This window comes from Terrapene carolina, unplaced genomic scaffold, assembly GCF_002925995.2.
Source record: "Terrapene carolina triunguis isolate 2854851 unplaced genomic scaffold, T_m_triunguis-2.0 Scaffold998, whole genome shotgun sequence".
In the NCBI taxonomy this organism is placed as follows: Eukaryota; Metazoa; Chordata; order Testudines; family Emydidae; genus Terrapene; species Terrapene triunguis.
In genome coordinates, this window is record NW_020665349.1 from 3,601,636 (window position 1) to 3,614,991 (window position 13,356).

The window sequence follows — 13,356 nt, forward strand, 5'->3', positions numbered from 1 at the left end:
CAAAACTCCTGCTGTGACCTCTTGTGCCATTTTTACTGAGCAGCCCTGACTGGCTTGAATATTTCCTGACTTTGTGATGAGCAAATTGATTGCTAAGAACTACTTGTTTTTTTGCTGGTCTGCTGCATTGTATTGAATGTGCATGAATTTCCTGCCTATGGGGAAGCCAAGAGGCCATCTTCTACTGTTAACAACAGGCGTCATTTAGTGTCTGTCAATGGATCATTGAATCTTGGGTCGCGGGCAATTACTGCTTGGTTGTGGTCGTACCCACAATGTACTAGGGACTTTCTAAACACTTAAGAATGGCTTCTGCTCTGAGGAGCTTGCAGTCTTAGGACAAACAAATAGGTCAGAGAAAGTGAAATGGCAGTGGGCAACTGATAGCCAAGTCAGCCGATTCACTCCAGGCAGCACAGCAGTGTGCCTTTAAGAGGAAAGGGAACACCTGATTGTAAATATCCAGCTAAAGTGGATCTGGGTTGGTAAAGAGTTAAAGTTCTCTTTGTTCAGGCGACTCTTGCCCTGTTTGGTCACCCAAAGGGCGCTGAGGAAAGTGTCTAACTGCTTCCCTGTTGCCTCCATGCAGACGTTTGACAAGCAGGGATTCCATGCCGGCACACCGCCTCCTTTCAGCCTGCCATCTGCTCTTGGATCCACTGGGCCATTGAACCCTGGTGCTGCCCCAGGTTATGCTCCAGCCCCGTTCCTGCATATCCTGCCTGCACATCAGCAGCCTCATTCCCAGATGCTGCATCACCACCTTCAGCAAGATGGGCAGGTGAGTCTATCAATCCCTGGTGCCTTTCTGAGGCTGCTGCTCAAAGTAACTAGATGACCATCAGCCAGAGAGCGTGTCCAAACTGATCCCACCCATCACAGGTACTCTGTCCTGTTCCTTTTGGCTCTGCCCATTGGCAAAGTACCTCGCTAGGTAATACAGCCTAAACTGCCATGTAGCCTTGGGTAGGGTGGGGGAGATGCTGTTTCCAAGAGGCTAACATGGCTTTGTGGCAGTTTCCCCCTTGGTGCACACAATCTCAGTGCAGAGGCAGGCAGCTCTAGCAGCCAGCAGAGACTGCCACTTTCCTTTCCTGGGCAGGTCATGGAGATGTTTACAACCATCATAATTGTTCTGTGACAATAAAAGAAATACAGCTAGCAGCAAAATAAGCCCCCTCGCCAGCTTCCCTAGTATCTCTGGTGGTTGTGCATTCAGTTTCTCTGGCCAGTTCATTTCCCTTCATCTCTGTTAATGTCTCTTGAAAAATATGCGAAGTTCTGCTTTGAGTCTGAACATAACAAATTGTTTCCCTGTCCCTGGATGTGCCTGATGTCTTACGCCTGTGCACCCTGGTGTCCCTGGAGGGATCTCCTTTGCCCATCCAACTTCTGACCATTTTCCTTCACTCTCCTTGTTTTTACATGCCTCTTCCAATTAGTTTTCTGCAGTGTGGCTTATTAGCCAGAGAAATCATGGACTTAGTTCAGGTCATGCAGCTGGTCACATTCTTGATCTAGAGTTGGCTGGCATTGGGGTCAGCCACTTGGATGATTTTCCTGGATCATGGGCCAATCATGGCCTGTTTGAGTTTGGGGTACACCTTTCTTTTTAGGGTGGGGAATGTGTTTTGTTCCTCTGCCCTAAGAGACTCACGGAACTGGAGTGTTCCCAGAGGGCACTGAGGGAAGGCAGCCCTGTTCCTTTGATAGACTACTCTATCAATGATTAGGTAGGCTTTAATAAGTCTTTCACCCCCCCCCCCCACCATCACCACAGTGACCCCAACTGTCCTAGGCCTCAGATTTGTCCTCCTAGGTTATCTTGGTTAACAGATGATCAGCAAGAGAGGAGGTCGCTCGGGTGCTGGTTGGGGAAGTCTCAAGCTGACTGCATCAAAGATTTTTAAAAAGAACTTTTATTGTGAGTGGTCAGGAGGCAGAGAGGGAGAGGGGTCTCTGCTCCACCCACGCTCAGTCAGCTGACTTGTTTCAGGTCGTGGACAGCTTGGTTACTCCTAGTTCTGCTCGGCTGAGTCGAGTTCCTCTTCTTCTGAGGAAACGGCTAGTTGCTCTGTGGTGAAAGTCACCTAGATTGGGGCTGGGTTGTCTGCATTCTGGGAGGCAGGACAGTATCTTGGCAGCAGGGGACAAACGCTGCAGCATCTTGGCTTGAGTGTCTGCCCGTAATGCATGTTGAGGTGCTAAGAGAACTTGACACCACAACCTGTGCTCTGGGCCCATGTCCTTCCTGACTGCTAAAGACCAGTGCTAGTGGAGATTGGTGTTTTCCAAGCAGATATGGGATGGCCTCAAAGCCAGTTACATCACGTGACACAGTCAGAATGACGGTCATCCAGAGTTGACTCTTCCCTTTGGGGTTCAGGTTGTTGTAAAGGTTGTGGCAAAATGATTCTCAGAGCATCCAGATGCTTTGATTCTCTTCTCTTGACCTGTAGAAAGCTGGGTACTGGCCATGCCCTCAGTGTGCAGTTTCAAGGAATCTCTTCCATGCAAGAGATGATCGCTCCCAGCCATCTCCTTGCTGCAGCTGCAGCTGCAGCAGGCAAGAATGTTTTCTGGCTGAAAAGAGGCAGCGAGGTGGCTGGCTGACTTGTTCCAGATGGGGCAAGCCTTGTGGAAATGAGCTTACTCAGCACTTCTGCCATGTGTTCCCCGTGGGATTCGCTTTGGCTGTTTGTGGATTTTGGTGAGGCCTGGGGCAGCGTGATGCTGGAATACCAACTCTTCCTCCAGAATGGGGCCAAGGGACACCATTTCCCTGCTTTATCATAGACCTTGCTACTTTCAAAGGCAGCCCCAGGGCTGCTGAGAGGATGGATGGAGCAGGCAGGTCTTTTACTGCAGCCAGGTAATAAATGCAGTGTGCTCCCTGAGGCTTCAGGATTAGGGATCCAGCCGCGGTGGCTTCTGATCTGAACATGTGCTCCCTTTTCATTTCTTTCCAGGGTGGATCTGGCCAGCGCAATCAGCCAAGCACCATGCAGCAAAAGTCTCAGGCTACCAAAACCGCCTATGGCACTTCTCCATACTGGACAAACTAAAAACGAAACAAGGAAGGGGGGGAGGCAGGGGGAGACTGAAAGAAGAAAAAGCCGATGCCCATTCCTGGAACTATTAGGAGAAAAAGTAACTGCTCAGCCAAACGTCTGTGCGGGGAGAACTGCAGCCAGCCATCCTTCTGTGGCGCTCGCCCGCTCCCTCTTTGAGTTGCTGTTGTATGTAATATATTTATGTATGTATTTGTAAATGTAATAGAGCCTAAATGTGGTTTCTGCATCTTTGCAGCCTGTTTTATTTTCTTTGTAGGGAGAATTAATTATTCACTTCCATTCTGCACCAGGGCATCTTCCTTTGTTTTTGTTTTTTTTAAGCTTGAAGGGCTTTATAATCTGTCAAAAGACAAACTGTGCCATTTTTGTTGAAGGAGCCCATTTATTTAACGCAGATGGGAAGGCCTGGCCCGAAAGACAAATCAAGGGTTCTGTCTCCTGTTGGTTTGATTTTTTCCTTTCAGATGTAGCCGTTACTTTTTTAAACTGTTTTTTGTGGGCCCTCTCCCTTCTTTTGTCCCCTACCTCCCCCCACCGCCTCTGGTGTGGAAGACTAACTCTCGTGGACAGTTCTGTTACCGTGGCCACGAGCTGCAGCATCATCTTTTTATTTCACAATTTTTAAATAAATAAAAAAAATTTGACAGGGTTTTTTGTTTCTCTAGCAAGAGACTTTGGATGGCTCAGTCAGTGTGTCCTGGAACCTCCTTTGCATCATTAGAGGCAAAACTATGTAGCGGTTTCTTAAATAAAAGTATAAGTTGTCTCTTGTACCTCTTCTTGCCCCAAGCCGCCCCCGCCCAGGATACCCAGAGCTAATGGATGGAAACTTCATTACCCCTCCCCACTTTTTTTTTAAAAAAAGACTGATGGAGGAAGCTATTAGTCCTTCCTGTCCTGCACCAGTACGGTGAATGTTTTAGAAGTTTCATTTCTTTTTAGCCCTTACTCCACCTAATAAAGATCTGAGCGTATAACTGGTGTTTGCTGTCTCCATTCACAAAGACTCAAGGAGCAGTTCCTTTCTAAACCCCTTCCCATTCCCTCTCCTGCAGCCAGTGGGATGAGACCATCAGCGTGGGTGAGGGGTTTGGGGGAAAAGGGGTGTCTGTGCCTTCAAAGGGACTGGTGCCTGTTTAGACTTGAGTAGCTCGCTGGATCCCTGCTAGTTAAGCTTAGTAGATGTAAAGGGAGTTCAGAGGGGTGCATGGTGAGATCTGTGCACCTCATCCCGGAGCCTGTTACTCTACAGCCCCATGCACTGGAAATAGCATCTCCTTTCTTCATCATATTACCTCCCTGCTGTTTCAGTAGGTGGCCTTCAGGCTGGTCCTCTCCTCCGCATTCGACTCCCCCAGAAATGTATCTTCGTTGATACAGCTGTTGGGCTTTAAAAAAAAAAACGGCCAGTGTCCAGGGATAAATCTTCCTTTCATCAGAGGGACAAATGCGAAAGTGGCCCCACGCGCCAGCAGGTGCAGTGATACTCTGGCACCTCCAGCCAGTTTGAATGCACTAGTGACATTGGTAAGGAAGGGTAGAGAGGAGCTGCCTTCCAATGCTCTTTTAAAGACAGAAAAAAGGCTGTTGTGGCTGAAGTTCCAGGGAAATGAAGGGAGAGGTGAAGTCACCAGAAAGGTGAGTGGCTCCTTTCACCATGGGGATCAGTACTGACACCTTTCTCCCATCCTAGGGTGGGAGTCTAATGCACATCTTAATGTTGCCTTCAGCTCAGAACTACAGCCAGCAGAGTAGAGACTTGCCTGACCACTAAAACGGAAGCTTGCCATAAACTGAATAGGGCCAGAGTAAGGAATGAATACAGAAGACTTAACCTGCTGGCATTTTCTGTAGGTATCTTAGAAAATGGCTGTCAGCCCAAATGTGTCATTTGTGAGCACAAATGTCCTGTCAAGGTTGAGCTGCACATCCCCAGAGGTGGTCCTTCTTTGCCTGTGTGCTAAAAGCCACTGATGAACACCATTGGGTGTGTTTTGCTTACAGCTGGGTCAGGAAGTCCCTAGGGCCCCATGACACTTTGGCTTGGGATTTTCATGCTGGCTTCAATTGGATCAGCTCTGCAATTTATGTCCTGCTAGAGCACAGGACCACTTAGTGCAATAGCATTTTGCCCTGTGCAAGCTGCTCCTGATGGAATTCAGGGCAGCACAGAACCACCCAGACATCAAGTTCCTTTGTAGGACACCTTTAATGCTTCCCTGTGGGAAGGCAACAGGCCAGTTTTCTTGCCAGGTGCTGCAGGCTGAGGAAGAAGTAATGACTCTCCTTTAGGGAAAACGGGAATATTTTAAACAATTTTGGGGTCCAAACTTTTCAAAGGCTTCTCAAGCCTGAACACCGCTTTTCCTTCAGGCTGCCTATTTACTTAGGCTTTTCTGCATCGGTTTCTAGTATGAAGCAGAAATAGGTCTTGGGGGTAGGAAAGTCTTTCTGGACTTTTAATAGAGTACCCAGAGAAGGGAAAACACTAGGAACATCCTTTTTTTTTTTTTTTGCTGGGGGAGGAGGGTTACAGCAAGAGATGCAATATTCTCTTTGAACTTTGGACAAGATTTTGAAGTATGGTCACATCATGAGAAAAAAACCAAAGTTAAGTGGGGTTCTTAGGCCTCTGTGGGAGGTGCACAACAACTCTGCTCCCAGTTGGAAATTCACACACCAGCAGGCCAGCCTGTGCTCTAAGCACCATTTACAATGTACTGGGTGCTTTGTGAGCCCTAGGCCCTCTAGATGGGGGTAAGTTTCACCCATTACTAAGCATGGCTTCAGTAAGCTTACTCAGAGATAGACCAGGTCTGCTCTCCCAGGGCTATTACTGGTACAACCACAGACTCATTTAAGAGTAGGGAACCTAGGCACAATGAGTGAGGAGAGGTGTCTCTGATAGTATTTGTTTGCTGACCTAACTGTAGGCAGGTGCTGCAAAGAACACAGTTTGAGTCTACCCCCAACCTAGCAGGAATTAGGTGACTCAATATGGTTTAATAGATGTCTGAAGTGGGGCTATGCATTGACCAGCTTCTACCACGAAGGGTCAAGCCTTCCCTTTTCAGAAGCATGAGGTGCTTTTAATCTACTTCCTTGGCAATTCCAGCTCAAGATTTTAGAAGACTGGCTCTTTCATTGATTAGCTGGCTCTGGGGCTGCAGAGACCAGCTTTGCCAGCCGTGTGGATAGTCATCACACATTGTATAACCCTCTGCTACTAATTGCTAGATAGATTGAGTGGCCAACTGCAGTGAGACATACCATGAGACACTAAGGGGTTATTTAATTGCCGTGTAGATGGTTGCTGGGTCCTAGAGCTGGGCTGTCGGCACGGCAAGTAAAAACCCACAGCTGGCCTATGGCGCCCAGCTCAGGTTCACAGGGCTGTTTAAGTGCAGTGTAGACATACCTTCAACGCTGAGCTGGAACCTGCTGCCTTTCATTACTCCTACATTAACGCTGAAAAGCACCAGCAGCACCGGTGCCACTGAGCTGCCTTGTTATTAGCCCTTCTACATCTCTTTGCAGCACAGGCTTCATTGCGGCTGGGCTTGGGACAGGGTGAGGCCTAAATGGGCTAGTCCCCTGAGCTCTGGAGCCTATGGCAGTGAGAAGGGTGGGTTTGGCCCTGCACGCCTTTCCTCCATGTAGCACTCAGCTGCAATCCTTTACCCGTTCTGCATTGACATCTTGTACGGCTTCCTCTTTCTCAGTTCGTTGTGAGCTGGAGATCTGCACTTTCTTCACAGCTGCAGCCCTGGTCCCCCTGTGATACTCTTGTCCACTCCAGCTCGAGGAGTAATAGACCCTGTGACTCATAGACTTTAAGGTCAGAAGGGACCAATATGGTCATCTAGTCTGACCTCCCGCATGATGCAGGCCACAAAAGCTGACACCCCCCCCCCCCACTTTCCCTTAACTCTGCTGTTGAAGTCTCCAGATCATGATCTAAAGACTTCAAGTTGCAGAGAATCTTCCAGCTTGCGACCCCCGCCCTATGCTGCGGAGGAAGGCGAAAAACCTCCAGGGCCACTGCCAATCCACCCTGGAGGAAAATTCCTTCCCGACCCCAAATATGGCAATCAGCAGAACCCCGAGCATACAGGCAAGATTCTAGCCAGACCCTCATTTTACCAGTGATGGCCGTTATTGCCTAATTGATTAAAATCACGTTATCCCATCAAACCATTCCCTCCATAAACTTATCTAGCCTAATCTTGAAGCCAGAGAGGTCTTTCGCCCCCACCGTTTCCCTCGGAAGGCTGTTCCAAAATTTCACCCCTCTGACGGTTAGAAACCTTCGTCTAATTTCAAGCCTAAATTTCCCCACGGCCAGTTTATATCCATTTGTTCTCGTGTCCACATTAGTACTGAGCTGAAATAATTCCTCTCCCTCCCTGGTATTTATCCCTTTGATATATTTAAAGAGAGCAATCATATCCCCCCTCAGCCTTCTTTTGGTTAGGCTAAACAAACCAAGCTCCTCGAGTCTCCTTTCATAGGAAAGGTTTTCCATTCCTCGGATCATCCTAGTGGCCCTTCTCTGTACCCGTTCCAGTTTGAGTTCATCCTTTTTAAACACAGGAGACCAGAACTGCACACAGTACTCTAAGTGAGGTCTCACCAGCGCCTTGTATAACGGAAGCAGCACCTCCCTGTCCCTACTAGAAATACCTCACCTTATGCATCCCAAGATCGCATTCGCTTTTTTCACAGCCACGTCGCATTGCCGACTCATAGTCATCCTGCGATCAACCAGGACTCCGAGGTCCTTCTCTTCCTCCGTCACTTCTAACCTATGCGTCCCTAGCTTATAACTGAAATTCTTGTTAGTCATCCCTAAATGCATCACCTTACACTTCTCACTATTAAATCTCATCCTATTATTATTACTCCAATTTACAAGGTCATCCAAGTCTCCCTGCAGAATATCCCGATCCTTCTCCGAGTTGGCAATACCTCCCAACTTTCTGTCATCCGCAAACTTTATCAGCCCACTTCTACATTCGGTTCCGAGGTCAGTAATGAATAGATTAAATAAAATCGGACCCAAAACCGAACCTTGAGGAACCCCACTGGTGACCTCCCTCCAATCTGACAGTTCACCTTTCAGTACTACCCGATGCAGTCTCCCCTTTAACCAGTTCCTTATCCACCTCTGGATTTTCCTATCGATCCCCATCTTTTCCAATTTAACCAATAATTCCTCATGCGGTACCGTATCAAACGCTTTACTAAAATCGAGGTATATTAGATCCACCGCATTTCCTTTATCTAGAAGGTCTGTTACTTTCTCAAAGAAGGAGATCAGGTTGGTTTGGCACGACCTGCCTTTTGTAAACCCATGTTGTAATTTGTCCCAATTGCCATTCACCTCAAGGTCCTTAACTACTTTCTCCTTCAAAATTGTTTCCAAGACCTTGCATACTACAGAAGTTAAACTAACAGGCCTGTAGTTACCCGGGTCACTTTTTTTCCCCTTCTTGAAAATAGGAACCACATTAGCTATTCTCCAGTCCAACGGTACCACCCCCGAGTTTACAGATTCATTAAAAATTATCGCCAAGGGGCTCGCAATCTCGCGCCAGTTCCTTCAATATTCTAGGGTGAAGATCATCCGGTCCGCCCGATTTAGTCCCGTTTAGCTGGTCAAGTTTGGCTTCCACCTCTGATACTGTAATGTCAATCCCCCCTCCTGTATTCCCCTCTGTCCTACTCCCTCTATTCCTAAACCCTTCATTAGCCTTATTAAAGACCGATGCAAAATATTCATTTAGATATTGTGCCATGCCTAGATTATTCTTAATTTCCACTCCATCTACATTCTTCAGCGGTCCCACTTCCTCTTTCTTTGTTTTCTTCCTATTTATATGGCTATAAAACCTCTTACTATTGGATTTAATTCCCCTCGCGAGGTCCAACTCTACATGGCTTTTGGCCTTTCTCAGCGCATCCCTACATGCTCTAACCTCAATAAGGTAGGTTTCCTTGCTGATTCCTCCCTTTTTCCATTTTCTGTATGCTTTATGTTTTTTCTTAATCGCCCCTTTGAAACACCCGCTCATCCAGCTAGGTCTAAATCTCCTGCCCACTAACTGTCTTCCCTTTCTTGGGATACAGGCCTCGGATAGCTCGTGCAACTTCAACTTGAAATAATCCCAGGCGTCATCTGCCTTTAGATCCCTAAGTATGTTAGCCCAATCCACTTCCCTAAGTAGTTGCCTTAATTTATTAAAGTTGGCCTTTTTGAAATTGTAAACCTTAGTCACAGTATTATTTCTGTTAATCCTTCCATTTAGTTTAAACCGAATTAGCTCATGGTCACTCGAGCCAAGGTTGTCCCCTACAACCATTTCCTCAACGAGGTCCTCACTACTCACCAGCACTAAATCTAAAATGGCATCCCCCCTCGTCGGTTCAGTTACTACTTGATGAAGGAATTCATCTGCTAGCATGTCTAGGAACATCTGAGCCCTATTATTGTTACTAGCATTTGTTCCCCAATCTCTATCTGGGAAGTTAAAGTCCCCCATGATGACACAGTTCTTATCAGTTTTTACTTCTCTAAAAACTTTAAGTAGTTCTCTGTCCGCATCCAGGCTAGATCCCGGCGGTCTATAGCACACCCCAAGCACTATCTCGGGGGAGGCTCTAGTAGTTCTTTTACGCAGTGTAATTATTGCCCATACAGACTCCGTCTTATCCATTCCATCACTTATTATTTCTTTACATTTTAGCTCATTATTGACATATAACGCCACTCCCCCACCTTTACCTTTTTTCCGGTCATTCCTAAACAGCACATACCCTTCCATACCTGTACTCCAGTCATGACTACCGTTCCACCACCTTTGGGTTATTCCCACGATATCAGGTTTCATTTCTCGGAATGACAGCTTGAACCAGTGCAGAACTAAGCCCCCATCCTGGAGGGGCAGGATCAATGCTGTTGTGCACCACCCTGGCTGCCTCCTCAGTGCTTTCTCTATTGTTTAATATCCCCCCTAAGAGCTGTGGTGCTCCCCCACAGATGGGGGACTGGCCAGGTGCTTTGCAGTGACTTGTCCCTCTCTGTCCACAGGCAGCCAGCTTTCCCCCCCTTCCCCCAATCATGCAGCAGGCTAGTTGGCGCTTCACCACCGAGCAGTGCCACAGGTACTGGTAGCAGGAAGTGTATTTCAATAGTGGTTATTCAGGGGCCTTCAGCCAGCTGAGACGACAAGCACTAAATACAACAATGAATTTATTTACCCACATTCTAGCACTTTACTGACAAGGTAAGAGCTATTCAGAAACTTGAGTGGCTTTAGGATTAACATTTCCAGGTAGGCCAAGGGATGCAGGCTATAGGAGAGGCCTTATCTTCCATTACATCAAACCAAATTATCCTGTCACCATAAGATTACGGTCCAGAAGAATTTGTAAAGGTGTGAAACTTAAGCTTATGAAGCAGACACTCTAAGAGGGTAAGTATCTTTTAGTTGCAAATTCCACTTAAGATAGGGGGGAAATGACCCCACAACAAACCTCTTACAAGGGTTTGGACAGGCACTGGCCCTGCATAGGGAATATTTGCATCAAGGGGTCCATAGAGGTGCTCTAGGCAACACTAGAGTAACAAAAATGAAAGGAGAGCAGTGTTACACAGTTAGTGAAGACTGGATATTCTCACCCCTTTTGTTGTTCAGGTTTTTCCAGTCTACAAATTCATACCTGCCTTTGCCAGCTGTCCCCTGCATTACATATAGTTAAGTATGTCCTTAGCTTTGATACCAATCCAATGTGTCCAGGGCAATGCAGTACAGCTCAAGTAGCCAGCCCTTTCAGGCAGTCATGCCAGGACCATCTTCGCACAGCTCCACTCACACGGAGGTGCAGCACACTCAACGGTGGGAGAACTGCTTGCTGAAACTGTGTACTACCATTCAGGGCAATTCACCATTCAGTAAGTTATTTTCTAGCAGTAGTTACATGTCATCGTGAGTGGGTATGCACTAGAGGGAAATGTGTGAACTGGTCCTGATCTAATTTTAGGCCTATTGTAGCATGTTCATTCTAACATCAGCAAGTACGTGTGCATGGGGGAGGGGAATAGGGAGATTGACATTTAGAACAGTCAGGCTAAGCTGACCCAGTACACACCAGTCCATGAGGCCAGCCTTCTTCAACCAGGTCTTGGCTTAAGGGCTGACAGGGTACAGGTCACTCCAGTAGCTGTTCCAAGTCCATTTCCACTAAGCAAAGAGCCACCAGGGTCTGCTGTGACCACTTAAGCCAGGTTTCACTGGGGTCATGCTTTGCTCCCACTGAAATCAGCAGCAAAGTTTGTTACTTCAATGGGAACGTGCTCAGGCCCTGTATAAAGCAAGACACATTTAGGCAATCGAGACATTGGATTAATTCCAGTCCAAGAAAAAACCTGGACCCCCCATATTACTAAGCTTTATTTTATAACAATATTAAGTCCTTTCTTCTTTGTCAATTAAACTTACCATTTTCACTTAGTCCTGCCTCAGTGGGGGGCTGGACTAAATGACCTCAAGGTCCCTTCCAGCCCTACATTTCTATGAGTTTGTCAGCTATGCTAAGAGTAGTTCACCAATATTTTTCATGCTGTAGCTCGGGCCTAAGTGACCCTTTCTCCATACTGCTCTGGTCTTTCCTGAGAGCATGCTTGGGGCAGGATGGATTTTCCCCACCCCAACATTAATGCTAAAGCCTAGCATTTAGGGGGCAGGGTCTAGATCTTTTATACAACCCCTTGAACACTGGGTGTTGCCGCTCTGAAGGACAGACAGAACCTCAGCACCCCTTCAAAGAGCTGGCATTCAGAGCTTTTAACATATGCAACAAAGTGGTCTGGTTGACAGGGAAGTAACAATACAGGGATATTTTTATTTCACATTTTATTAGTAGACAGATGTGCAGAAAAGACAAAATAAACTATTGAAGGGGAAGACAACACAAAATGCATCAGTTAATCCTTTCTGGTAAATTATATTGAAGGGGGGAAAAAATAAAAGGAAACATCCAGGATTTTCAGCTAAGAAAACTACTAAGAAAATCTAGTGCACCCTGCTGGTCTCAGAATGGTTGAAAACTGCACTTGAATTATAAATGTAAACGTCAACATTGGTTGGGACGGGAGACGGGGGTAAGAAAAGAATACACAGGTCAGGTAAACATTTTTCCTCATAATCTCTTAAATAGTTTCATAGTCATACTTCGGTTGTTTGTATCTTGAAAAGGAAACCAGCAAGTCAACAAGCAATGACACTGCAGGGGACGGAGGGGGAGAGAAGTTAATCTGGCTAATGTAGGAGCTCTTGGAACAGGTTTTTTTAAAAATAAAATAAAGGGCAACAGAAGAATCATGATAACGCATCTTACAACACCAAGCTTGGGAATACAAATCACTGGAGAGTATACAGTGAAGACGGTCAAAGTACAAGGGAAAGATCCTGAAAGATGCAGTATCCTCATTTCAAACCAAGTCATCAGCACAAATGGTGTTGCATCGATTGGGTTGTTTGCTTCCCTATCTTAAGTCACACCCATCCCCTTCACCACCACCCCCCCCCCCCAAAAAAAAAAAAAAGAAAGTGAGGTTAGTTTCCCTAGAAAGCACCGACTGCCTCAGAGGGAATAGCTATTCTCCTAAGAACTATTCCCATGAATGAGTTCAAGGGATATGCGCTTGGTTCTTGCAATCTAATTGCACTGTATACATTCCTATTGGTTTTTAAGAAGCTAGTACACCGCAGGTGCTCGATCTGGAAGTATACGTTTCTGGCTGAAACGGTTTGCGTTAGTGGTAACTGCACTACACGCCTCATGCAGGAGCCCCATTTGCTCACTCCAAAAGTGCTGCAGGGAAAAGGTCCCTCATTCCTGGAGAGGATGGTGGGCAAAGCCTCATGTGACTCAGCAGTAACAATCTGACTGCTTAAGGAGAGGTACTGACTAGCGCCCAAGGGAATGCCATGCAGGCAGGCAGACTGAGGATCTTGTATCCGGTGTGAGGACATGGGTAGAGGGATGCAAGTTTATGTAGGAGGCTGCCTTTAATCAATAAGGCAAAACAGGGTGCTTTTTCTGGTCATGCCATGGGGCACAGGGAGGGGGTTTCCCTACCAGCAAGCTGGTGCTGTCTCATATACCATGTCCTGGAATGTCTTGATAGGATCCCACAGTGGAGCCTTCAGAAAGGAACAGCCACGTTTTCCTCTTGTTTCTATCAGCAAAAAAGGCTTTAACCAACATTTTAAAAACC

At 46.7% G+C, this 13,356-nt stretch overlaps 1 protein-coding gene across 2 annotated transcripts in view; it reads left to right on the forward strand.

Moving 5' to 3' along the window:
• UBAP2 (ubiquitin associated protein 2) overlaps nt 1-3,156 on the forward strand; it is a 103,047-nt gene extending 99,891 nt beyond the window's left edge. For both annotated transcript variants that reach the window (XM_026661289.2, XM_026661291.2), the window contains exons 28-29: nt 590-781; nt 2,970-3,156. In XM_026661289.2, coding sequence (XP_026517074.1) covers nt 590-781; nt 2,970-3,065 — 288 coding nt within the window. In that variant the 3' untranslated portion in view covers nt 3,066-3,156. The remainder of the gene's footprint in view (nt 1-589; nt 782-2,969) is intronic.
• The last annotated feature ends 10,200 nt before the right edge of the window (nt 3,157-13,356 follow it).